This window comes from Lepisosteus oculatus, chromosome 24 (assembly GCF_040954835.1).
Source record: "Lepisosteus oculatus isolate fLepOcu1 chromosome 24, fLepOcu1.hap2, whole genome shotgun sequence".
Taxonomy (NCBI): domain Eukaryota; kingdom Metazoa; phylum Chordata; class Actinopteri; order Semionotiformes; family Lepisosteidae; genus Lepisosteus; species Lepisosteus oculatus.
The window spans coordinates 13009621-13036772 of record NC_090719.1 but is presented as its reverse complement, the minus strand read 5'-3'; the positions used below and the strand labels follow the sequence as shown (position 1 = coordinate 13036772).

Below are 27152 nucleotides of genomic sequence, written 5' to 3'. Positions count from 1 at the left end.
TGGCATCAGGCCAAACCAGACTCAGTGATTGGACGGCTCAGAGAGCCTGTCCGCACCGCCTCATTCTGCCCACGTGGGTGGGGTACAGGGGTCACTGACAGACACAACTGAAGATCCAAAAAGGGGGAGTGATCTATTTGAAGATCCTGAATTGGAAAAAAATGTCTCCAGTGATAACAGTGTGATTTTCAAGAAAAAGACAGGAATTTATTTTTTCCTCCTTCCATGTATAGTCCCACCACAGTTCTCATTTACTCCTATAGAATTGCACATTTCTACCCAGTTATACATCCTATACTTTGAACATGAGCCCTTTAAATCTTCAACAGTTGTAGAACAATTATCCCCTCATCACAAGTGAATGAACTACTGCTCTGTCGATCTTTTCGATGAGAAGTGTTACTGTGGTCTTACTCCAGTGCTGCCATCTTAGTCTTTACTGGAGACCCTGACAACACAAACAGGGTGAAGATATAAGTCGATTATCCCAGGGAGAGGTTTAGACGGGCAAATCTAACGGAATAATCAAAAATAAATGCTTATGCAGCTGTTAAATTATTCAATGATAACTATTATGCCACAATTTAAAAGCACCCCTCAGGCTTTTTAGTGAAGACCCTTTAAAAAAAAAAAACACCAAAACTACCTTTGGAACGTTTCTGAACACTAAAGGAGCCTTAAATCCAGTACCAGGAGTGTTGGACTTAACATCACCAAGCTTCATTTTTTATCAGCTGTGTGTTACCATGACTACGCATCTGGGGCAGCGAGCATCAGTGTACGACATGCAGCAGTCTTTGCCACCCTCCAATCTCGGCGTGCCTCCGAGAGCAGCTCCTGAGGCCAACCTGGCCCACAATCCCCCTCTGTTCACCCTGACCTTACATCCTGCACCCAGGCTAAGCACTCTGGGTAACATTCACTGTGCAGTCAATCGCTTTGGAGGGGGCTGTACAAAGGCATCAGATAGCATATTCTGCACTAGCTACCAGTGTGGGATGAACTGATGTCAATTACTGGTCGTTTGAGTTCCTATTCATGGCTATAAGAAGGAATATCTTCTCACTATTTTCCTGCTGTTCCTCCCATCTCAGCTTGGCCTCGACTGATTCGGACAATCTCACGTTGACAGAATACAAATACACCGTGACAGCCCTTCAGCTCGAACAGCGACAGGATTTACTGATCATGCAATCATCTCTCCATTCGAATGGCGTTGTGAAGCCGGAAAGGAGCTCTTCTCCTTTACTTTGAATGAACATGTAACTCGATTCTAAACTCTTAAGAAACTGCTCGTTTTTTAAATCACAGTTCTAAAATATCACTCAACATTCACAAACGATCATGCACTTACTGGCAGGTCCTAACATCTGGAAAAGCACGACATTTTTATTGAATTTTAATCCATTTCGATGGGCATGGAAGATGCTGTAATCTGGAGAATCTGACTGCGCAGCAACAACACAACACACATCACTAGCAAGAAAGAGTGGGGTGCAAAGTCTTCTGCCACTGCCTTACCATGTACTGACCACATCTGAACTGTGTTTGACCAATCTCCAGTAAAAACAACCCAGCTGATTAATTACGCAACTGCTGCTTTCATCCAAAGCAACCTGCATGTGTGTATTTGAGTATCCGGGCATTTGAGTGAAGTATCCTTGCTGAAGGCTATGAGAGCAGTGTCCTGCTCACAACTTGCAAACCTGCAGTTCTGAGCTCAGAACTGAAACCACTCCTCCAGACAGCCATGTCTTCTGGACCATTTCAAATCTGGAGGCAGTGTACGGCCGTGCACAGGGCCCTGGACTCCTGCTGCAGGGCTGTGATTTCATATACCTGCTGGAGTCACCTCTGCTGTACCCTAGCAAATAGTGCTTCACTGTCATTCTAGCCCAGCTGTGTAACAGGGCACCAGTACAACTGGGGCTCCCATTCAGTGGGGCACTTGTACTTACAGCCGGCCCAACAGAATCGTGAAAAATCTACACTCTACAACCTAGCCTCCAGCTCAGACTTCATAAACATGCCTAACACAACAATACTAAAACATTAATAATGTGGCACACGCTCATGGTTTCTCTTAATGGTCTCCTGTGGACTATGGTCTCCTGTGGACTATGTCATCTATTTACTGCAGTCTAGTGCCGGTGTGTATAGGCTGGCAAAAGCCTACCCCCTGTGAATGAGGCAACATAAGACCCTCAGGAACTGTGCGAGTCGGCTGGAAGTAGCTACTCATTTCAGAATAAAACAGATGATTCAAAAATAGCATTAAATCGACAGCAGACGGCTCGCTTGTAGATATCTGGTACAAGCTATCAAACACCGCTTATACACTGCATATTGGCCAGTCGCGCCTATGTACCCATATTCATTTAAAAATAAAATAATTCCTAGTATCTATGTAGCATTTCTCATCCCAGAGGATTACAAAGCATATAAGAAGGGACTAACTTCATTCACTTGTATGCAGAAATAAATATTTTTTTGCAGAAATTTGAATGTTTTGTCACCTTACAGATTATGCCATATAATGGCAAAACGTGGTCTCGCACAGCTGTACGAGCTCCTTTTAAAACATCAAGACACCTTTTTCACAGGACGGTAAATCTCGTCCGAAAGACAATAAATCGTAACGGGCTGTTTTAGCAACTTTATGTCGTTTTCAAAAGCTAAAAACAGTCCTGGACCTGCTGCAGCACAGCAGCCAGAGACGTCTCTCGACATTAAACTGCAACAAAAAATAAATAAGACACAGGACAGCATAAATCAGCTTTACTAACTGAGAGACAAAGTAGACTGGATATTTCCTTAATTTATCGCTTCAGTCTTTTTTTAGTCTGTCACTGCATATATCTTGCAGGTATTAATCCTGTCAGAGGAGATGAGAAATTAATGGTGTGTGGAATGAAATTAAATCCTGCCTGATGACTGCCCCATCTTCCAAACGACCTTGCCTTTTACAGCTGCCAAGGGCATCTAGGTGAGGAGGGATAAATCTTATCAGGTCGCGCAACACGGCACTTATCTCCCGGTGGCAAAGACAGCCTGCCACCCACGATCCTCAGCAGCGGCTGTCTGGTTCCACTTTGTCCCACTTCTCCCCTGTTCCCCTCCGCTTCGTTTGATCATGTCGACGAGCGCCGACCCCCACTGCCGTTCAGAAACGACACTTTCTACCATCCCTATGTGCTGTTTTTCAGGGCGACAGCAGACAAAAGATGACAGCCCCCCAGACGGCCACCTGCCTCGAAAATTAAAAGGCTAAGCAGGCCGATTTGGCCCGTTTAGACAACGGCAGCTCTGTGTGTATTAGTGCTCAGAAACACGGGAAGGCACTGAGCTGAAACCCACGTTCCGGGTTGATGAAGTGCAACCGACACATCCAAATGAAAATACCATGGACCTTCATCTCAATTAAATCCATCCATTTCTACTGCATGAGGTGAAAAACAATGTGTTTTTTTTCCTTCTTTAAGGCAACCTTATCACTGGCACCTTCAATGTTCATTATTTTTCTGGTTTACTTGGCTCTCTCACTCCTAGAGCACTGAATACTGACTATGTAGCGTAGTTCAGAATCATTTCTTCGGCTGGGGTGGGGGGTTAAGTCTATCGGGATGTGTTTGGACTGCTGCACAAGCTAAGGTGCCTGCAAGCCGCAAGTGTTATCAGTGAGTGTTGCCTCAGTCCTTAATGCAACTCTCGATTCCGCTGTTGGCGCTGTTGGGCTTGAGAGGGGAAAAGCGCTGGAGGACGACAGTACACATTTGAGAAGATGCGTGACGGCCCAAAACAAAGTCTGCTTTATTAACTTTATTTTCTATATGCAAGTCAAAAATGCAACATCTTCTACCCCGTTATTTATCATCAACTTCCAAGCATCACGTTCATTTTAGCCAAGTGCAAATATTCAAAACTATTCAGAGGCAGAAGGAAGGGACAGTAACGTACTTGGTATTGCGGCATCGAATAGTGGATTGAAGTCTCCTTGAACAACAGCACCGTCCACAAAGACTGAAAGTCTAGGTCTCCGTCAACTTGCAAGAATGAGAAGTTACCCTCTGAGCTTATTCTGAAGTTTGTATATGTAAACGGGGCTTAGTGCACTGACCGACTTACAAAGGTCACGTCACCTCCTGCTCTCCGAAACGCAGGCAGTGTAGAAGTGTCGAGGAAGAGATGCAGGACTTTTGGTTTGGTGTTGTAATCTGCTGAGCCTGTGAGCAGCTGGTATGGAATGCGAGACAACAGTAGATTGTCCACTGAGTGACTTGGACACCTTTAACATCAGTGAAGAAGAGTCTGTGGGCCCACCCAAGATCCAAGACCTTAGAGAGAGGAGCTGGGCATCAGAGAGCCCTGGCAGCTGCTTTAGTCAGTGAAGGCAGGAAAGAACAGTGCTGCTGCACTGATTACAGGCCTTCCTGGAAGCTTTCTGACCTCAGGCGCTGGGCAAGGGGGGCACCCAGTCCCACTGATTCTCTCGGGCTAAACCGAACAGAGCTCCACTTCAGAAGAACACAGACTCTAAGAGTGCCAGCCGCCTCTCCAAACACCAGGGGAGAGTTACGATAAGAAAACCTTGTGTCCTGGCACTAGCTGGGGTGGCGGTGAGGCGGTATCTCCCCCGAACACATGCCGGCCCTCAACGTCACCGCTGGACTACCCCTCACCCCCCCACTAGAAATAAAAAACCAAAATCGGTCAAAGCGAAGAAAACAAGCCTGCGAGTGTTATCAGCCTGGTCACTGGTCTAAAAGACGGACAGCAAAAGCCACTCACAGCAACAGAAGCTGGCGCTGGCTTTCGATCCAACCCACTGAGTGTAGCAGGCTGGCCTGCAATATCAGCTAATTAAACTGGTGACAGGCTCAAAAGTACACATGGGTGTGACGTGTGCTGTTTGAGGATATAAAGAGCCTCAGGCTGATAGGTGGAGGCTGGGTTTCGGTAGCAGTCTGGGGAGGCTGCTTTAGAGATCGCTGGCAGGAAACTGTGCAATCTCTGCCTCTTGACCACCGAGCTTCATTAACATGAGCTTTGAAGTGCTCAGAGACCCAGAGCTGCCTTCTGAAGTGTGGGTTATGTCACCATGTAGAGCACCTGGAGAGACTCCATCACACTCCGAACAGCCCCAGTGGGTCACAGTTGAAAACAGTTATCTGAAAAAAGCTTGTTTTCACTCCTGACACAATGACATTCATTTATCATCACACATTCGGTCTGGTTTTTAACACTCGGTTACAGAGGCACACTGAGCTGTGACTATCTTTGCCACTTTGGAAGCATCGTGCTGTGTAAATTGGGAACAATGCTATGTTAATTGATAAACTGTGATTACAGAATGCAGCTTATGCTACTGCTGCAGAGGCTCCCATTAATAACAATTAGTTCCAGTTCCAAGAAAGGGAAACAGGGATTCTACATGACATCTACGGTAGGTGAAATCACAATCAGAACCTCACTGATAGCACACACTACAGACACAAAGTGATCCTCACCTCCACAGCTCCTCTGCAGGACACGTATAGCCATAGTGAAAGAAGATGAATGAAAATTGCAGATTACATCACAACAGGATGGAAAAAATAAATGGAACTTTTTATTTTTTATTTTGCAGAAACAGAAGACGGGTCTATGTTTCTTAGTCTGAGTAAATTAAGCCTGTAATTGAGTTTGCTGGTCCGCAGAAAGATTTGGTTCATTCATTAAAAATATCTGGAGTCTCTAAAACTTTAATGACGTTACACAGTATTACTTTTCAAGTGACACAAATTGAAACTTCTTAAACTCAATTATGATGTACCCCTTCCACCTTAACATGGTTACTACAGTGGGCAGGCTTTTGAATAATGTGTGAAGAAACACCACTGTGAAGACTGTAGTCACTGTGTGTTTTACTCTGCTCGGGCACATAATCCTTCAGCCACTAATCACACGGATATAGCAAAATGATAGATCACTTGGCATTCAATTGTGTTCAGTTTGCATTGAACGTTCCTACCCAAAAAAAACCCACTGTGACACAGGGCATTTTTGTGAAAGTCGCCCTGAGCTGAATGAAGGACTGTGAACGTGTGATTCAGAAACAACCTGTGACAAGATCAGCCTGGCAGAAGCAATGAAAAGGCTTGATTTGATTTGCCCAGCCAAGCTGACAAGACGCTGCTCAGCTGGTTAGACGATGAAGCCCCCCCCTCCACACACACACACACACACACACACACACAGAAGAGCAGGCGTGCTTGGGGACAACCCCTGTGCGAGCACAATGAGGTCCTGATTCACTACAGCTGCAGAGGCTCAGGAAGATTGAGCAGCGTCGCCAGGGGATGTGTCAACTCCAGCTGCCTCTTTAGGTTCTGCAACTTACCTTAACGCACTAACGAGTCTGGCCTATCTGCTGCGCTTTGAATCTATACCTCTAAGGGCACGCCACAGTTTTTAAATGTTGAACCGACATGCGCCAGTCCAGGTCCAGTCCAGGTTGTCACCACTGTATAATGGGTCAGGAATTAAAGTTTCTGGTTATCCAAGCAGTGGTGGAGTCTGGAACAAGACGTATTAAGCATTGTCTGGACACAATCCTCCCACATATATGAAACGTAAATCCCTTCTTTAACAAGAATGGGTTCAGAACTATTGGCGGTGCTTGAGCACACTCAGAACCGATGGTGCCTATGCTATAAACTCGCCCCGGTTTCGAGCTCCACCTGCTCATGATCCCGGCGCTCAAAGCGTGTCTTTTGCTTCTATGGATGGCGCCACACTCCAAAACGGCGCAGTAATGGGAGCTAAGGTTGAAGACCTAAAACGTCCATCCTTCGTGGGAACACCAACGACCCAGCGAGTCGTGCACAAAAAGAAAACCCATTACATTACTCCACGGACTCCTGGCCTGGCTGCTTGTCAGAGCAGAGAGCAAAAGTGCAGGAAAGTGCTGCCTGAAGCAACCGACATGCCTCAGCTAAAAATAGGCACCCACTAAAAATGGCTGATTAACTCTAATGCACCCCAGGCACCAAGGGACACTGAAATACAGCTCGACGTGTTTCACAGGAGAGAGCAGGGACTTTTTGCCAAACAACAAGGTAATATAAATCAGGGCCTGCCATGCTGGTCTAAGTAGGGGACCTCTTCGAGGGAGGGGAAACGTTTTTTAAAAAGGGCCATGTCCAAACTGGTAGGAACCCCTCATAAGAGGAAAAACATACCTTCACCCAACTAAAAATACAGATACTCACACCGGAGCCAAGTTTCCCAGGAATCAATTTACCTACTAGCGTGCCTTTGCACTGTGGGAGGGAACGGGAGCAGCTGGAGGAATCCCAAGAGAACACAGGAGAACACGCAGACTCCACACAGACAGCACCCCAAATCCGGAACTGAACCCAGGGCCCCAGCACTGCGAAGCGGCAATGCTATAAAAGCAATGGTGCCACCGTGCTGCCCTTTAATGATAATGCCAGCGCTAAAAGACAAGCACCGCTGCAGGAAAAATAATTAACAATTAGTCGAGACATTTCCACTGATGAGCATCACTCATGTGGGCTCTCACTGCGTGAGAGCACTGATTGCACAAATTAAGCAGCTTTACGCAGTGAAGTATTTTTCCCAGTTTGTGAGGAATGCTGGAAACTATGCAAATGTGCATTTGCCAACTGTTAGTTTTCATTGCCTCACACCTCGATCCACTGCCAAAAACATTCAAATCTATTAATTCATCTTAATTTTTCTTTCCGCAAAAGAGCACGTTTCACGCCATTTATTTAAGTGCTGTAGAAAGAAACTGGTGATATTTGCTACAGAATTCCAGTTTCAGTCGCTGTGTGTTTGCTGCCCTGCAAACCACAGAGACCTGATGTATCTGATGTATCCCAAAATTAAAAGGTATTGTATATGAAGACAGTGCACAGCAATTGTTGTACTCTGGATGGTGGCCAGCATGCCTTTTATTAGAGAAGGCAAAGCAAAAGATAAACCTTGGTGATGGCTCCATTCTATGCTTCACTGGCTTTCAAATTGCTGGAAATCTGCATGTTTTATTACAAGCACATGTTTAGAGATAAAAGGGAGACAAAAGCTATTCAGCAAGTTAATGTAAAGAGAATTCAGCTTCTGATCCAGACTGGATACATAATATTTCTGTATAATATGAGTCTAGAAAGTGTGGTCCTTTGGGCTCAATGAATCTGAAATGCCAGCCCTGCAGGTTAGCTAAAACCCAGAACTATTTCAACTATTAAGGGAATACAAGAATAAAACACTGTGTGAACACTGTGGCACAGGCCACATGAACAGACAAGGGTGGGTCACGACACTGGCAGACAACTTCCACAGTGACTCAGTGTTCCTCCTTCTGCTTAAGACCGACTGGCTATATTTCAGCTAAAACACCTGAAGGAGGGCAGTTCTGAAGCTCATTCATTAACTCAGGGTTAAAATAGGCTTTTTTAAGAGCTGACAATGACAATGACCACTTTAACAGTAGTCATGCGCAACAGGAATTGAGTTACACTAGGAAAACAACCCGTGGTAGCTCATTCCAGCCTGCGTAACTCCACCTAGCAGCACCTGAAGTTCAAAACGGAGCGTTAACAGCCTACAGGAAGAAAAAGGACTTCCAGAGAGAGGGAGGCTCCTGCACTGACCTCAGTCCATTGAAGAGCTGCTTGGACTTGTCCAACAGGTAGCAGAAGTCCGTGACGGTCTTCCTCTCGCCGAGAGGGATGTCATCCTCAGCACCTGGAGCAGACATGGCGCCTCCTGCTCACAGTTCACTCCTGGGAGGGACATCACAAACGAAGCACAGGTTTACAACGCGCTTGGAAACACTCTCGGCAAAAAGCAGGAATGAACCGAGGCCAGCACTGGTACACTTTACAGCAAGTGAACAATGAACTGCCTTCAGCTCTCTTTCAGACCCAATGCTTGCTGAAAAGAGCTTTTTTCTCCTAACGGAATGCTCTTTACACCCAGGGTTGTGGGAGGATGGAACAACCTAGCCGGCCATGTAGCTGAACCTGATCCCTTGACTTCTTTCAAGAAACAGCTTGGATGAACCAATAAGCTAACAGGCTAGAGATGGGCTGAACGGCCTCTTCTTTTTTGTAATAGTTCTTTTGTCAATACCCACTGTACACACACGTACAAAAACAAAGTCAGACACACGAACACGCGTGCTCGCGAAAGCACACCGCAAAAGTTACAGGCAGCATATACTGCACTTTCAAAGAGGAAGCGACAGAACACATCCAGGAACTGTTTGTCCCTGAAACCTGCTTGCGACTAAGCTGACACTGAACATTAACCAGGGTGCTTCAAGAGCATGTCCCACCAGCTGGTGCCTTCATATACTCAGTGGCTGGAGAGGATAACCTTGAGAGCTTTATACCTCTGGTGGAACAGGAGAATTTTCTCCTTTGCAGGGTTTGGGGCTGGGGAAGGCCCGTCGTGCGTTTGTGGGGCCGACGCTCCGGAGCAAAAAAAAAGACGTGGCTTCATGTACTGACTCAATTCACGGGGCATCCATGCCATTTCACAGTGCCAAAACAGTACTGGCATAGCTACACCGCAGCTATGGGAACTCCTCACCAACGGGATCACCGTGTGGTATGGCAACACCTCTTCTCGAGAAAGAAGGGCACTGCAGAGAATGGTCAATGTGGCCCAGAAGATCATCGGCTGTGGTCTCACCGAGACTAAACAGCTCTATGAGGACCGCTGCCGTGGAAGAATTCTGGCCATCACAGAGGACAGTCACCACCCCGGGCATGAGCTCTTCACCCCACTGCCCTCAGGCAAGAGATCCTAGAGCATACGGACACTTACCACTAGATTCTTCAATAGCTTCTGTCCACAAGCAGTGCGATTGTGGAACACATTTGGCCATGCCCCTTGGATCACACCTACACCACCTACCTCATTATGATTTCTTATTTTTTGCACATCTCCAGTCATTGTTTACATGTCTGCATTATTTACATTCAAACTGTTTACTTGTTTACTTGTGCATTGTCTACTGTTTGTTTGTATATTGTCTTGATGCGCTGTCTGCACTTTTTGTTTTTACACTTGTTTTACAATTGAGAGACTTTCTGTAAGTAAGAATTCCATTGTACCAGTTACATGTGGCAATTAAGTTCAAGTTCAAGTTCCTAAACGTCCAGTACCACATACTATGTTATGAGACCAGCAGACTATTATACAGTTAAACAGGGGCTATTGTGATTCTGCACTGGCCCTCATCTGAAAAAGCAGACTGAAGACTGATGGACAGATTTTGCGATTCCTGTGTACAGCTGCCGCCTCGGTCATGCGATCGGAAGAAACCGTGTCAAAGGGGATCTGTGGTCCCAACTTCTCCGACCGGTTATTACATCTCAGTAAGGAAATCAATTCAATTGGCGGTCTCGCAAAACTTCCCAAAGTTGCGAAAGGACTCAAGGTTGTGGCAAACCCCTTGTGTCACCACAGGAGAGCGAGACTTTGCGAGAACGGCGATATGAACCGGCCCTTCCTGCTCACTAGTCACTGTAATTATTAATGCAATGTGACGCACGAGTGAAGAAGGGACAGGTAGAAGACAAACACAGGACCACCAGAAGAAACACTGCATCTCTTTTCTTTATAGCGTGGAATAAACCTTTACCTGCTCCTTTGCAGCCTGTTAATAAGTAGTATTTGCCGGCCAAACCGTCTCAAAGTCAGGAGCAATAATTATTTGGATTAAAAGAGCTGGATTCACAAGCCTGCTTGTTTACAGTGTCACAGTGTCACTTCAGCTCACTGCATGTCTTGTTGCCTCGTTCTGAGTCTCAGAATATGGCGCTGCACATATCTGGAAATTTGACCTACTGTACCTTGTGATGTCAACTGGAGGTTTTACAAATTACCGTGTCGATTCTACTTTTGTTGTGGTTTGATCCCAAATTTCTTTTTCTTTAAATTATTTTATTAATGCTGTCACGTCAGAAAATCGTTTTTAACCTGTTTGAAGGTGGCAGGCATCAGAAGAGAGAGGTTAATTGCTAGGTTTCCTGTATTGGTCAATGTTTCAATGGTAAGTCATGCATTTTTTAGAAGCAATAACTTATATAATAATCTTGTCACATTCAGGCTTGGAGTGTGGCTTTTGATTAACTACAGTGCCTATAATAAGGAAGACCAAATATGTTTCCTTGCCTGATTAAATAAAACTGTCAAAACTGCTGTATGAAATTAAACCTGTTTTCCCTGCAGCTACTACACAATAATATTTCTGTGGGTTGCACTGAAAAAAGTTAGCTAATTCAGATTGCTATTGCTAATTTCTATTATTAATGACAACAATGAAATATAGCGAAATCCAATTTCAATTAAAAATTTCAGGAAGGTCCTTTTTGTTTTAAGCGAATTCCATTTGCTTCAAACATTTACAGGAGAAATGTTTTGTTTTGTCACAGTTACATTGAGGTACAAAGTAGTAAAAAAGAAATCCAAAATAAGACGTTACAAAAGTCAGCAAACAGTGAACTCATCCATATTCGCAGGCTACTTTGCATTTTTCATTTAGAACAAACATTCTATGTCTAGATTACAATAATGAACATCCTCCTTTCTTAGGAACATGACCAACGTTAATTCCACATTGAAAAATAGGAGCAAAACAGCGCTTCAGCTGTGGGGTCTCCTGATGTGCCGTTTTGGGATTTCAAGGTTATGTTTTTCCTATTTCTAATTAATGATGTTTTATTATTGCAGTCAAGACCACTCGCATTGATAACCACAAAATGCTATAACCCGTAATGGTGATTGCACTGCCTGAATGATACTCTCCTGGATATATAACTATCGGGGTCATAAATGAAAGACTGGCACGTTTCCATCTCTTTAAATCCCAATGAGGAACATTTAAATGCTGCTGAACCATGGATAAAACTAGAATTATTACCCCACCCATTATCCTTCAGATCAGTCGCTCCGATAGAAGTTTACCAATGCTCACGGACCTAAAAGGGCTTTTCTCTAAGCTGATCTCTTTGGGAACGCGCACTGCCTGCAGGAATCTGCGGAGAGCAGGCTAAGAACAAGGGAAGGGTCTCCAGTCTCCTGTGCTCATCCCTGTGGAACACTCCTGGCATGGCCCTGCGGGGGGTCCGTCAATGGGCTGAAATCCATCTTGATCAGTGAAGGGAAAAAAAAACACCTGGCTCCAGCTGACAGCCACACTGGGACTTCAACCTCCAGCCTTCTGAGTTCAGCCCTGGCGGAGATTCATCGCTCCTGGATTATCTAAGAGGTCTTATCTGCCAGGCGAGGAACATGAGCACCTACAGTAAGGCTCCTGAGAAACTCCCTCGTCTCCGAGATGGAAAGAGTGAAAGCTAATCAAATAAGCCCGTTCAGCACTGAGCCCTAAACAGCACCACTCGTCTGCCTTATAGGGAGAATAATTAAGCCCAATCTCATGCATGAACACACCTGAACAAGCTGTATGACACACATTCACACGCAGAGAACAAGAGTAAACTCATCCTTGCCAAGTCACAGAACTGGCCGAGGACCTCTGAGGACTCGTCGTCTCTGTGAGACAGGGGATCAAATTCCAAATGGAACCGCACAAGACTTACAGTATGTACTCCTACTGAGTCCTTTATAGTCCCGGTGCAGCATGAAGTAAAACAATGGTTTTCTTCCCGATGTTTTCATTGGCAAAGGCAAAAATTCCCTTGGAAAGGATGGCAGATCAGTTATTAACCTGAAGCAAAAATCTATATCCTGGCTCAACACTGATCACCTGACTGATTTCTTCAAAACGGAGAGCTGCAGAGGTAGGACTGGCTTGTTAGCATCTGTACGGCTCTTCACATTATTTGCAGATTTGCTATGGTGTTTATGGAGCGGTGAGCGCACTTGACACGGTTTCACTGGGCGGATCCCCGTTGGCGGTCTGCTACAGTGGGAAACCCCACCAGATGTCTGCGCTTGCTCACGAGCCTCAGGCACGTCTGAAACGATTCTCAGGCGCGTGAAGCCCGCTAGCTGGCCGCCACTGCATGAGCCCACAGTGTGAGGGCAGACTGTGACGTGACTTTTGTGTGTTTGGTTTTTTTCATTGTAAATTTCGCCGGACCCGGAGGTGGGATTCTGTATAATGCTCGAGAGCGGCTGGCGTTTAGCACCTACTTGAGGGGCACCACCCCAGGCCCCACTCTGGGAGACCTGAATGTCACGGGCCCAGAGGCGCCAATACTATCCCATGATCCTCCTCTTCAAGAGGGACAGATGGACGCAGGACAAACAGGGCCCTGGGGATAAAGAGGCACCATCACCGCCACTCTGCCCCTGACGCTGACTCTATCCCTCTTCGGAAAGCGGGACTGAGCCAGAGAACCGGCAGCAAACTGCCTCGCTGCACCAAGGGATGATGGGACAATTCTCTCGGCGCGTTCTGGTGGAAGCAAAATGCCACTGGCCTGTGGAGAAACGTCAGTTTGAATGCATCTCAGTGCTGCACAGATTCCTCCTCAAGCAGCAGGCAAAAAAGGCTTCTAGGGAACAGCATTCACAACAGCACAGCACCCAATGTCCTTACAGCCTCAGATGAAGGATCAGCTACTGCTCCATTCTCCAATACCAGAATATTTTACTAAGGATGATTTTTAAAGCAAGCATTTTATCCAGAGGAATAAAGCCATCCAAATGGTTGTGGAATAGCTGTCTCACAAAATGTAAGAAATTGCTGTAATATCACAGACTAGAAACATCGCCACGCCACCCGACTTAAAAGGAAACTTTGCTCTTCTTCTTTGGAACAATATCCCACCGACACTGGGGTTGGCACTGATATCGAGCTACACACCACAAACCAGCTGTTCGGCACTTTAATCAAAAAAGTCAAGAACTGCAAGCAGAAAGGACGCAAATTGTGTCAGTTCCCACTTCAAACGGAGAAACAGCTTAAGACAGAGGAATGTCAACTGTGAGACCTGAACGCCTGGAGCCCTAGCTGCCTCACAGAAAACCTGTTATGTGATGGATATTGGGGCTATAAAGACATCCTAAAGTTATTCTATATGGTATTGTATAAATGCAGCAATGAACAATTTGTATATATAATGCCTTGCATGTCCTGTATTCCAAATGCGTATAGAGAGATATAAGCAAAATCTCAAGAAAACCTAAAGAATCGTTTATATCTTCTTAAACAGTGTTAATATGTTTATTCCAGAGGGAAGCAGAGAAAAACAAACTCGCAGCAAAAGCAAGACCTTATTCCTCACTGTGACAGACCAGGAGAGACAGAGAGGCCGTCAGATTTCTAGTTAACAACGGACTGTTTAATTTTTTACAAAAACTCATAAAAAACACAGGCAATTGACAAGATTCATGCCTAGCCTCCTAGTTCTCATCGATTTAGCATAGTCATCTGGCAGTAATCAACTTTCGCAATCTGCACCTTCTTGAAATCGATCTAGTTATTGATTCAAATCCCAGGCTCCGGCGTCTGTCCCCCTGGTAACACCTCGGACCTGGAGTCTGCTTCAGACTTCAGCAGCTTTCTCTAACCCTGGTGGAACTAGCAAAGTCTAGCCTGTCCAAATTACTCCTTTATGCCCCATCAAAAGCCATTCTGAGGCTCGTCACAGTATCATGATGTGATCCACGCTTACGGTTGCTGAACGATTTATTGTTTTAAGTACCTTCACTTTAGGTTTACAAGCAACAAAGCAATCCTATAGCAATTTAAAACAACTCTCAGCAGGGACTGAAACAGTGAATCCAGATGGGGAGATCAACTGATGAAAACAAAATGCCACTGTGATGCCCCTGGGGCTATTTTTCTTTCGAGGGCTTGGCAAGTGCTGCTCAAACTGTGTTGACTGCCGTTAACTAGGGATTCCCGAGTTGGCAGGCCAATAGATCCTACTCTCGGGCCTGGAATGAAACTTTGAGATGCATTAGGGAACTACAGTATAAAGTCCAAAGTCAGCAACGTTAATGGCGACCATACTAGCAAGAAAAACATACACTGCCCGTAAGTAAAATAATATTTACAAAGAAGCAGGTGAGCTTCCTGACATTTCTCATTGGCAACACAGTCATTAGTAGGGGCTTTTGTACAAACAAAGACAAAAAATACATGCGACGTGTGACTGTCTATGTTCCACATGCATGCGAATCATTACCCGAGCGTGGAGATTAGCAATCACTCGAGCTAATAAAAACAGGAATTAAGAGTTCCTTAACAGGGAAAAAAAAAAGAGTGCGGTCATATCGGTTCAAATTCATCTTTGCGACTGTTCCCAGCTTCTGTGTCACAGGAACACCAGAGCAAAGCCCACTACACGGGCCAACTGGCAGGAGGTGACCAGAGAGACAGACGGATTCACTGCGTCACGTCACACGTAGCGGCCACAAAGGTGCAGCTCTGACTAGTGGAGCATAACGAATATATCAAAGACGCTTTAGCCTGCCTTCGATGTAATAAAAACCATCACCGGAAAAATAGGAATGGAGACTATTCCGAACAGCCTACCCCGGAACAGAGGCTGCAATGCAGAAGTCACACAGTCTCCCGTACAGCCAAGCAGATCGCAATTAGAACCACACGTTGCTTTACCAGATGGTAATAATTCTCCTTCCGTCAGCGGTCTTGTGCTCGTTAAAAATCAAACGCCTTGCCAAAACGAGGAGCTTAGCTCTGCCGTCAATGACACCCTAAGTTTTTCCACGTATAAACCTCTCTCCACCCAGCTCTGTTCAACTGTCCGAGCACCCTCTGCTTCAGCTGCGCTGTGTAGGCAGGCAGCCTACAGACCCTCCCTACACACACACCCACAATTCCTGCCATCCTTCATCCATCACCCTGCAACTCACCGGAGCTCGGCTGGCGTGAGCCTGGGCAGTACCTGGATGAGAGACCTCCTGGGAAAAACCTAAGGTTGCTGCCTGAAGAGGTGTCAGTGGGTGCCAGTAGGGGGCGCTCAATCTGAGGTCTATATGGGTCCTAATGCCCCAGTATAGTGACGGGGACACTATACTGTAAACAGGCGCTGCCCTTCGAGGAAACCGAGGCCCCGACTTTCTGTGGTCATTAGAACTCCCTGGGCGTTTCTCGAAAAGAGTAGGGGTGTAACCCCGGCGTCCTGGCCAAATTTCCCATTGGCCCTTACCAATCATGGCCTCCTAATAATCCCCATCTATAAACTGGCTGCATCAGTCTGTTCTCCTCCCCACTGAGAGCTGGTGTGTGGGGAGTGTACTGGTTCACTCTGGCATCCCATCATCCAGGTGGGGCAGCACACTGGTGGTGGTGGAGTGGAGTCCCCATTACCTGCTTTGAGTGGAGTGTCCAGAAAAGTGCTTTAAGCAATTATTATTATTATTATTATTATTATTATTATCCTCTGTGCACTGCAACTCACTGGTAAAGCCAGCTGGATGGGAGAATAGATGCACTGTCCAGTGCACTAGGGCAAGACTGAGGCCTGAGGGCAACATGACATGGGCAAATTCTCCCTGTCAATGAGCGCCGAGCTTTTAACAACCTGCCTAATGTCATTACTACGCGCCCTCTGTTCTGCTCACACACTTAAAAGGCTTTTTGTACACAAGAGCGTCTGACCTACTTACATAACAATGCCCGAGCTCTGGTGACGGGCCAGCCAGCGTGCAACTCGAACTGAAAGCATGCAGGGCAAATGGAAATCCAGACCGAGAGACGGGGGCTTAATCTTCATTTTTGAGCGCAGCCCAGAAGAAGACGCGAAGCGAAGAGCCTCAACAGATGCACTGCAGCAGAACCAGAACGCAGATTTACTGCTGCCAATCCACGGCAAATCCCGGAAAAAAGAAGCGTTACATTGTAGCACGCGCCTCACTTGCACAACGCCAGGCAAGAACCTGCTCTTTAAAAACTCAAAGCCATCGACAAGCGTACCCAGGAAGACACAAACACAGCTTGAGTATCGGAGGTGAGTAAGCCAGATCATCATTGAAACCCCCCGGAGAAAACTCGGCAGCTCGCATCAATAAAAGAGACATTAGCCGTGTCATTTCCGAAAAAATCTCGTCTTGTATCTGGCACTTAACCCTGCCACACACAAAGCGTATACTCCAGCATGGCGGCCTTTGAAAGGCATGCACATGTACTGTATGAGACATGGCACGCCTTCCTGCGCGATGTTTCCGTTTGATTTTCAAGTACGTTTAGAACGTCTCCTAAATCTCCGCTGTGGCGTATTCTCCAGCTTCTACCAGGGCAGGCGACGTCCAGAGTTTTTCAGGAGCTCCCAGGTTCAGAAAGGCAGGGATGGGAGGATCCGGCTGAGGCAGATTCCCGCCGCAAACCGCAAACAAAACGCAGGCCTTGCTCCTCCCACCTGCTGGGGCAAGCGAACAAGGTCTTCTCCTGCTACGTCCACAACCCGCGCCATCCCAGCAGTGACTCATCGTAACGACAGCTGTGTCTGTTCTGACAGGATGCTGTTCACCTGCTCCTCAACTGTTAAATTTAAGACCCAGACAGCCCTTCCAATGTTTCATATGAATAATATTAAACATCCTACCCACCCAGCTCATGTGGGCGCGAGTAGCTAACCGATCTGAGGATCTGATCATCCTGTCTTTTCCTGAACTAAGCCATGGTATTGATGGCAGGTTATTTATTCCAGACTCCCACAGCATTTTATACAAAAGAAATTCCTCCTGTTATTAGCCTTAAATGCACTTGCTCTTAGGCTCCTCTGGTGTCCCCTGGTTCTGGTTTCTGTGCTGATCCTGAAGAGGTCTACTGTGTTGGCTTTGTCGATGACTATTTACAAACACTCCAGTTTCCAAATTTCCCACTATAACAAAGCAGGCATATATTCACCGCAGCGAAGACACCGATCACAACGTGATCTCCCACCACAGCCTCTTACAACAGGTCCTCAACGTGTCCGTGTTGTTAGAATTTGAATTGGACACATTTTGTCTATCTGCCTTGGTAAGTACCGTACGAGGGGAAACACGGTAACTGTCGTAAGCAACGGTGTCCTTAATTTTACAATTCAGGGTATAATGTTTGTACATTTTATACCGGTGCAGTAACAACTGGTAATAGTGGGTAACTTTCTAGACTCTGGGAAGAACACGGAAGGTTTTCGTGTAAAGTAAGAATTTTGTTTCTGGTTTCGGATTTTTCACTTTAAGGACAGTTTTCAAGGAACGAATTTCGTTTGGAAATGAAAGGAAGTGGGTGGGCTTAAAGTACCCAGCATGAGAAGAAGATTTGGATCCTTTCTGCTGCCAGTGTAGATCATTACTTTAAGCCTGGGGATGTAGCCAGTCAGCCTTCTCTGCAGCAAATCCAGAGCACCAATGTCTGATTTGTATTGAAGGGACCATAACTGTCCTTTATATTCAAAAGCACTAAATAAATCATAACATCTCTAGATTTCTAACTATACAGTATACATATATCCTAAAGTTGACCATTCCATAAATAGCAATACAGCACAGCCACACTGCAACAAGGGAAAGGGCTCTAACTCAGACGTCTGTCACGAGATGCAGTCTAGGATGTCATAGCGTAATACACACTTTGTCCTGAACATTTGGCACATTATGTATGAGTTAGGGTACCCAAGCCTCTACACTGTGAGAGAATGCTGGCCACTTCAGAATTCTGGGAACCTTTATAAATCTAAAACGGCAAACTGCCAAAGCGGCACTCTGCTACGGCTAACTGCAAACACTTCTCGACGTGAAACCAACTGGAGGAGAAGCTGTAGGCGGAGGACGAGCTATGCCTGGCCCACAGTCATTACAGACCGTACCGAAATACATGAAGAGTCCCTTCGTAAACGCAGACTAACACTCGCACGCATGCGTAGCCTGACCTTCACAACGCGAAGGGGTCAAGTATGGATTGGCTTGTGGTTTAATTTTCTGTATTTCACCTGCCGAACATGCCTCTCCGGCATCGTTTTCAAACACACGTATAAACATGTCAGGGGTAGGGGAAGAGAATTATAATGTACAACAGCTAACTGTGCTGGAGACAAAGTAAGGCCTTTCCCTGCTGCAAGGGAAAGTGGACAAAGGCTTTTTCTCTGAACCTCGGGTGTTGGATGAGAACATCCACCACTTTTATCAAAGACATTTTATAGTCTCTACTGGTGACTCTCCCGATTGCCAAATGGCTAATTAATTTTAAGAATGTCTGGACATTTGATCTTCACTTGGAGGTATTGCATTACAATGCGTAGCTAAAGGTAATACGAATTTAATGTCTCTTGATTTCAGGCTGTTGGGCCACAAAATGAGTTACTCTGGAAAGGGTGAGACAAGAAACAACCCTTTTCTTGCGTTAAGCCTTCAGCTACAACTGTTCCATTTCATCTTTCGCACAGTTCTCTCACATCTGTTCGGGATGATTTATTGCTGCTCATAACTCCATACATTTTCCTTTCCATGGTTTGAAAGCCGCAGCTCAGGGCTGCCGTTAAAATATATTCTCTGCTCTCGACAGTCAAACACCAACATGGAGACGCTGATAATGACTGATGGGCACCAGAAACCCAGAATAGCACAGTCAATTCGGCACCAGAAAGGTTAACAGTGACCAATCTTCCACTGCCAGGCATACAGTCGTCCACAGCTCGGAGCAAATGAAGAAACCAATATCCTGTTCGGGATCTGCTTCTACGGCTCTTCCCGTTGCTGCTGTTTGCATCTAGTGAGGGATCAGTTTGGATTTAACAGAATAAGCAACCACTTACTCCAATGTCCTGGCTTCAATTCCAGTGTGGGTCTGCATAATCTGATCTACTTAGAGCTTCCCCTCAGCTCAATGGGTGAAATAACTTCTCTTCTCTACCTGACCTGTTGGGTAGAGGGGCTGCAGGCACAGAACTATGCCACACAGTAAATGAGTGTGTACTGGAGGAAATATCCCATATACCAAGGGGCCAAATGGCAGACGAGGCTTCGGCTGAAACATCTTGTGTGCCAATGGGTGGATCGTGTCCCGAACACGATGGTTATGAAGAAATCAAACCTAGGAAATGATCCCAGAGGCGTTTGGAAATTAAGATTAAACACAAAACTGCAGATCTGAGATTAGTTCTAGGATTCCTCTGTTCCTGGTACTAGCACTAAAACTGTTTTTATTACACAGGCAGTTATCATGATTTTACATGGCATCACTCCAAAGGCAGCTATGATGTCACTTTTATCCATTTCAGTGAAACGCCTCCAGTGACCCCTGTTGCTGTCCAAGAAGGAACTGGGAAGCATCACCAGGAGCTGAGTCTGTCCTCCCTTTCAGCGCCAGATATCCGTTAAAAAAACACTGAGAAATCCCATGCATATAGGTGTTGCCTTGACAATGAACTGAACGCAGTGAATAGTTACTCGCATCATACTGTTGACATGATTCCAGAACATGAACAGGCAACAATAGGTCTACTGCTTGAGCCTTTTCGGGGAGAGCGGTCAGAGGGAAAACAGAATTCCACAGGAAAAAAAGCAATCCACTACGTCCGAGTACATTACCCGGAAAATTAAATCACTACTCACGCAGAGAAGTGTTCAGCAAGAGACAAGATGGCAGAAAACCCAGGGAGGCCCAGCATAGCTCTCTGCTGCAAGACTGTTAAGAGGCACTTATTACATGTTATCATTGCGTTACGGCTGTAAATAACATCAGGGAAAATGAAAAGCTGAGAAACAGCAGGCAGAGTGTTGGCTGATGGCCTTTAGATAGCAGCTTAATTCAATAAATGCCCCTGAAGTAGAGACAAGAAGCAGACGTATTCCCACTGTCTCCAGACACCAGCGCTCTTTAAAGGCACTCAACAGGAACCGGACTGCACCCTGTTCCCTTTTCTCTCCCCAAGAATGAAGTACCAGATCTCACATCATGTGTGGCCAGCTATGCGGGTGCTTACACCGCCCAAATTCTCAGTGCTGGTTTCAACTAACGCTTTCGCCACCGTAAAACGGCCCTTCTCGTGTGACACCGTGTAACACCGTCCAGAACGCTTAGCAACCATTTCAACCGGAAGGCGTGAATAACTGCTGAAAACCTGATTATCGGAACACAACAACAAAAATAAAGCGCCAGTAGACACAATACCACTGCAGTAATAACCCAAGGAGCAGACATTTGAGGAACTGGTGCTGTCGAGAGAGATGTAATTTTGGGCTTTAACTCTGGAAATGCTTCCCATGACAATGAGGCTGACAGATTCATACTGAGGCCTAGTTCAAACCGACTTAAAACAATAAACACCAGGGAGTCCAACTCTGATTCAAGCCGGGGACCACTGCAGCCAACACCAAGACCGTGGGCTATGTGCTCGAACGCTTTTGATTAGGATGCGTCTATACCTAATGCCATCTTTTTTCACTATAAAAAACCCAAAGCCTTGCAGTTAGAACAGAAAATTGGACAGCGCAGTCAGGGTAGATACCGACAGGCTCTACAAAACCATTCTCCACACAGAGTCTCTCGCCGCTGAAGTTTAAAGGAGTATTGCCGACTCCTGTCTGGACCGGTGTCACAAAGGTGCAAGGTGAAAGGTACCTTTCTGTGAGGTAACAGCTTTGTATCACGGCGCTCCAAGAATCCAAAACTCGTTTCTTAGTAAACAAGTGACGTCGAGCAGTGCATAGCCATTAATCTGAGAGTTCAGAGGTCTCCCCTGTGTCTGCTTATTTCTGTGAAACCTTCAGCTGCTAGCGAGGAAACAGCTGGAGGCCTTCGCACTGCTGCAGACACTGCGAGAGCCTTGTTGCTCGGGGTGTCCATTACAGAGGTCTGACCACCTCTTATGGGCCCTTCAGGTAAAAACCAAGGGGCACAGAAACTAGGCGCCCCCCACCCCATTCCCCTGGCCTGTCAAGAGAGGCTCTGGTGTCTCTCCTCCCTCCTCACAAAGACTGAGTAGTTTGCATAGAAGATAGACAGCAGTCAGAGCTCCACCGACCTGAAGTGAAAGGGTCGTTTCCGACTGGCGTCAAATACAGCTTTAATCTGCATCTGTCCACAACGAGAGCCAAGGACCTGCAACACTGGATCTAGATCCACCAAAGCCAGCATTGCCCTTGCATGTCCTGGAACCCGTGATCTTAGCTTGAGCTGCTGGACCGCACATTGTCTGATCATAGCAGATCATCCCCTGGGATGCCAACCCACGTCCGAGCTGGACACACATCGCCGGACTGGAACTCATAGCCAGGAGTCAGAAGCCTAGGCCGCTTCTCCAATTTGCTCTAGGAGAAATGTAATTAATTGGACTCTGTGGGCTGGTTTCACACAACCCGATTAGCTCTGATCCTGGACTTCCTAGTGTTACTATAAGTAGCTAGTACAGATCTAGGGTTGCTCAGACTCCAAAACCTTGGATAATTGAATAATACACAATTGAATTGCGTAATACACCACTTAAACAGGTTCCCTGCGTCTAATAAGGATATTCACAGGAATTAAGATCCATGAGAATCTGGTGGTGATAGCCTGAGTAATTATCCCTCTTTACCAGGAACTGCTTTCACTTAGCGCAGAAAAACAAAACCTGACATTAACCGATTTAATGAGGCAAAAGTAGGGCACATCTATGCTGTATTTCATCTCTGGGAAAACAAGATGGCTGTCTGAACTGCTGTGCTCCCTCCATGGAGACTGTGTTGACAGACACCCTGGTCCCCAGAGACAGAGCCTCCATTTCCCACACAAACGACCCGGGAACACCAGGAGCCTTGAAATCCTTCTTCATCGTTCAAGTTTTAGTCCAAAACTCTGGCAGGCTGAGGACAGCAGACCACTGGCAGCGAAGGCTTTCTCGCACAATGTGATAGGTGGCACTTCTGCTCGACCTTAGTGTCGCCATTTTTCACAGAGTCTGTTCAAGGCCCATGTGAACCTCTTCTCAGCAGGAAACTCGTTACGGACCCCTCTCACGCTAAACTCCACAGCCCTGGCACAGAACACCCGGACCCCCAGTGCAACAGAACATCACACAGCACCTGCGGGAAACCGAAAGAAAGTTCCCCACCGTCGCGTTCTACAGAAAACGATTCACAGGAAGTGGACAGTGCTCTTGTCTCTCACCCGTACTGGGGTGTGAAGTTCTGCCTCCGACTGAAAAAAAAAACCCAGGAAGGATGATTTGAACTCTCCTATCAAATCTTCCTTGTTCTCCTTCTCCTCACGGTCTCCCTGGCTTGATAATAATAAGAGATCTGATTATTTTAACACCGCACTGCTGTGTCTGCAAAAGCCGTCTTTCCTCTGATCCTCCTTCTGGGGCTGAAGGGAGAAAAACTAGGACTGTGTCCTTCATGCGCGGCTGCTCTCTGGACTCCGGCGGCAAAGAGCGAGAGACCCAGGGCAGGGCCTGCCCAGGAGGGTGCCACAGCTGGCAGGGCGGGCCACCTCCAGAGCTCGGGGGAACCCCTGCCCCAGCAACAAAGCTCCAGGCAGGGCTGCTGCCCCAAGCCTGGCAACCTTCCACTGCAGTACTGTTGCTACACAGGCTTGATCCCACGTTAGAGAGAGCCCATTTCACAACCCCGACAGGACAGCCACACTCCTCGAAGGTGGACTTCCACACCAGGCCGAAACGCCCTGATCGGGTTCCCCCTCGCTATATACCGCGAATGCCTCAGTCCGACGTCTTCTTCCTTCAAGCCCTTTTGCTTCAGTGGTCATCGCACTGATCATTCCGGAAAAGCCATCTGCCTCCACGTCTTCCTTGACCAGCTGTCACGAGAAAGAAACTCAAGCCAAGCTTCCCTCCTTTTTTTAAAAAAAAAACTTTTATTTTTCACCAGCCTCCCCGGTGCTGTCAGTTTCAAGCTCTGCTGCTGAAAAAAACGGCGACAGAAGTGAAGAAAGCAGCGATCGCTCGTGTTCAGTATACGGAGGGGACCACTTCTGGCAGACGACGGGGCCCGTTAATCACAACCAGCTTCCGTCGGATGAAGAAAACACAGCAGCCTTTTTTTTAATGAAGACTGTGCTGTCAATCAGCTTGGCTTTACTTTCATACAACAACCTGCCTTCACTCGAATATCCCTTCATGTTTGACCGCTCGGGATCCATACAGAAGAGGACAGATTTCAGACAGTCTGCGGGTTGACATCCTCTGTATCGGCGGTTCTCAGTCCGGTTCATGGTGCCTCGCAGTTCCACTGGAATCTCCTCCCAGCTGTGATCTGCTCCACCTGCGCCGAGCTCCGATTCTTCCAGTCTGCTCCGCACTCATAACTCTGACCTTGTAGCCTGTTGCTCTACTCCTGTCACAGCCTCCTCGGTGCAAGCCGAACTAGGGAAATGTAAATCTTCGTCACAGCCTCTCTAGAGCAGGAGCCAACTCCAGTGGATCCCAACCGTGGTGCTGGAAATGAATAGCTCAACATCTCTCCAGTGCTATTTGATGACTTAATAGACCTGCTTGCTTGTTTTAGATTTAGTTCACTTGTTTCTTTCGTCGGTTTCGAGCGTTAAAAACATCCCAAACAACTTCAGCTCACAGACGAGCGCCCAGCCTCTCCTTGACTCACTTCCTGGCACCTCTGACTCAACAGCTCTTACCGGTTAATCAGTTAATGGTGGGCAGACACGGGGTGGGAAAGATACCATATCGGACACACCCACGATGAGCATTTTTTTTCTTTCTGCAGAGGTGCAATTGCAACCCTCAATGAGGGTAGTTCTAACTTTTTTTTCTCCCCATGTTTGGATGACTTTCCTCCAGGTGGTCTGATTTCCTCCCACAGTCCAAAGACATACCGCTGAGTTAATTGGATTCGAGTCTCTGTCTACAGTCAGTGAGACCTCGTACTCAAATTCTTCACCCTCCACCCCGAATCTTCCTGTTTTAGTACTTTCTAACTGTGCGCCACGAGTCTTATAAATGAGGATCTTAATTCAGAACTTAGACTGCTGCCAAGCCATCTGAAACAGACAACAGGCTCACCTGCAGAGCAGGGTCTCGCTACACTATCACCTATCGGGGCTGTGGACTCGCATTTGCTGGATTAGCTGGAAAAGAACCCCCCCCATATGGTGGACAGAAGGGTCCAAAAGCAGCAAGCAAAAAGTAAAAAGCATAATCCGCTGTTGTTGTTGTTGTTGTTGTTGTTGTTGTTTAATGTGGTACTGTGAATGCCACCGTTGTACTCCACTACAAACCCTGCGGTGATGAATGAACAGGCTACACCTCCGGGGAAAAAGACGTCCATTCTGACGCAAAACAGACATGCCAGCAGAGAGCACCGGACAGCTTGTAGCCATACACGCTTGACCTGCTTCTCCGGCTGCGGCCGCCTGAGGTGCAGGAGCAATGAAACCCGCGGGCACGTCGACTTCCTCAAGACCCGGACTCCACTGTTGTCTGCGCTTTCGTTTTTTTCCAAACGGTCCTTTATTTCCTCTGCCCTCTCTCGACAGCGTGCAATCCGCAGGGTGAACACCGATGCTTTTTTTTTCCCCCTTTCCCTCCCCTTTTACTATCCAGGAGCGGTGCGTTCACGCCGCGCCGCGCACGCCTGCCATGCCGCGGCTCACAACGCGGGTTCAGCAGCCGCCTCGCAAGGTGATGTCGCCCCGTACCTATCCTGTCCGTGCCCCCCCTCCCCTGTTGCATTGCATTGCATTGCATTTGCATTGCATTGCATTGCACAACCGGACGGGCACCGCTGAAGACGGCGAGACTCACTGCGTTTGAGGGGCGAGCAGAGCGCAGGTCTCCAGGATGCAGTCGGGAGCGCCCTTCGGGGACCTCGCCTCCAGCTGTGAACACAGAAACACCCCGCACTGATTGGCGGATTTTCAACCAGAGATGCGACTCGGCTGGACCAGCCGGAGGGGCACGGTCCCCATCACGCCCGAGGATGGGGGCCCGACAACGACTGGCCAGTCCGAGCCGGCGGTGATTTACGGCTGCCTTTTCCGTACGGTTACCCCCGGCGTATGCCCTCTCCTCTCGGCTCCGTGCGAGCCAATTAAACGTCAAGAGAGAGGGAGAGGGAGAGGGAGAGAGTGGCAGAGAGTCTCACGTCTGCACACAAGAAAATGCATTGCTACAAGACAACAACAACAACAACAAAAAAAGTCTCACGTTCTGTGTTACATGCCCTCGCCTACGAGCTAATGCTCTGGCGCTGGCCAGACGCTATTCCAATCTGTTGCAAAGCAGCCCTGCCGTCCAAACAGCAGTGCAAAAGGCAGCACTGCCTGTTGTCGACTTTTACTCACAGAAACTGTAGCCAGCTCTCGGCACGTACGAGACGCGTTAAAACTCGGGCATGGCAAGGTGTCGCATCGTCGTTTACTACCTTCCGTTGGATTTTTGTAAAAAATATTTTTAAACTGCAGATGGAAACGCGGCTTTCCGTGCAAGATGTACTTGGCTGTTATACAGTTGCAGCCAGCTGCGGCAGGAGGCGACGGCGAAGTGTTACTCACCCTATCTTGACACGCAGGCTTGAACACCCGCCTTCCGGCCCGCGGATTGGTGCTCCCCAACGTCGGTTAGCCGTCTCTCCCTTGTGATTGGTGCACCGGTTGTCAATCAGACGGCGGCGAGAGGCGGACGGCCCCGCCCTCTCCGGGGCTGTTGGCTGTTGTCGACGCCAGAAGTCAGGTTTGTTATCAAGGGGATGTTCTTGCACTGACAGCACAGCGCCGCCGTGTGGTCGAAAGGAGGAAAAGCAGCGTATTTTCCCGAGCTGGGGGTTTTCAACATTTTACATAGAAGTACATCATTATAAAATAACATTACAGATAATCGTGAAACATTAGATTGGAAGCAGTACTGCAGGATCAGAGGTCCAGTCTTATCTGAAAAATACCAACTGTTATTATACGCAATTAAACGATAAAGAAAACTACTAGACTTGAAATGAAAAGTGTCCCATCGCATTTATTCTTCACAGCGGCTTTCTCACACGGTGAGGTAAAGGAGAACAAATTAACACAAATGCTACTTTTTTAAAATATAGAGCCACGCCGATGAGATTTATTATATAGCTTAAGAGTGGCAGGGTAGCACAGTGGTAGCTCTGGGTTCAATTCCTGAGGCACTATCTGTGTGGAGTTTGTACGTTCATCCCGAATTCCCACAGTCCAGAGACATGCTGGTAGGCTAATTGGCTTTTGGGAAAATTGG

General features: G+C 47.0%; 1 protein-coding gene across 5 annotated transcripts in view; it reads right to left on the bottom strand.

Moving 5' to 3' along the window:
• Positions 1-26474, bottom strand: part of scai (suppressor of cancer cell invasion) — a 50393-nt gene extending 23919 nt beyond the window's left edge. Inside the window, exons 1-3 of one of the 5 annotated variants that reach the window (XM_069183212.1) lie at positions 26450-26474; positions 25701-25774; positions 8658-8789 (exon numbers count right to left, since the gene is read on the bottom strand). In XM_069183212.1, coding sequence (XP_069039313.1) covers positions 8658-8764 — 107 coding nt within the window. In that variant the 5' untranslated portion in view covers positions 8765-8789; positions 25701-25774; positions 26450-26474. The other 4 variants (XM_069183210.1, XM_069183213.1, XM_069183211.1 and 1 more) reach the window with 4 other exon arrangements.
• Between the last annotated feature and the right edge of the window lie 678 nt (positions 26475-27152).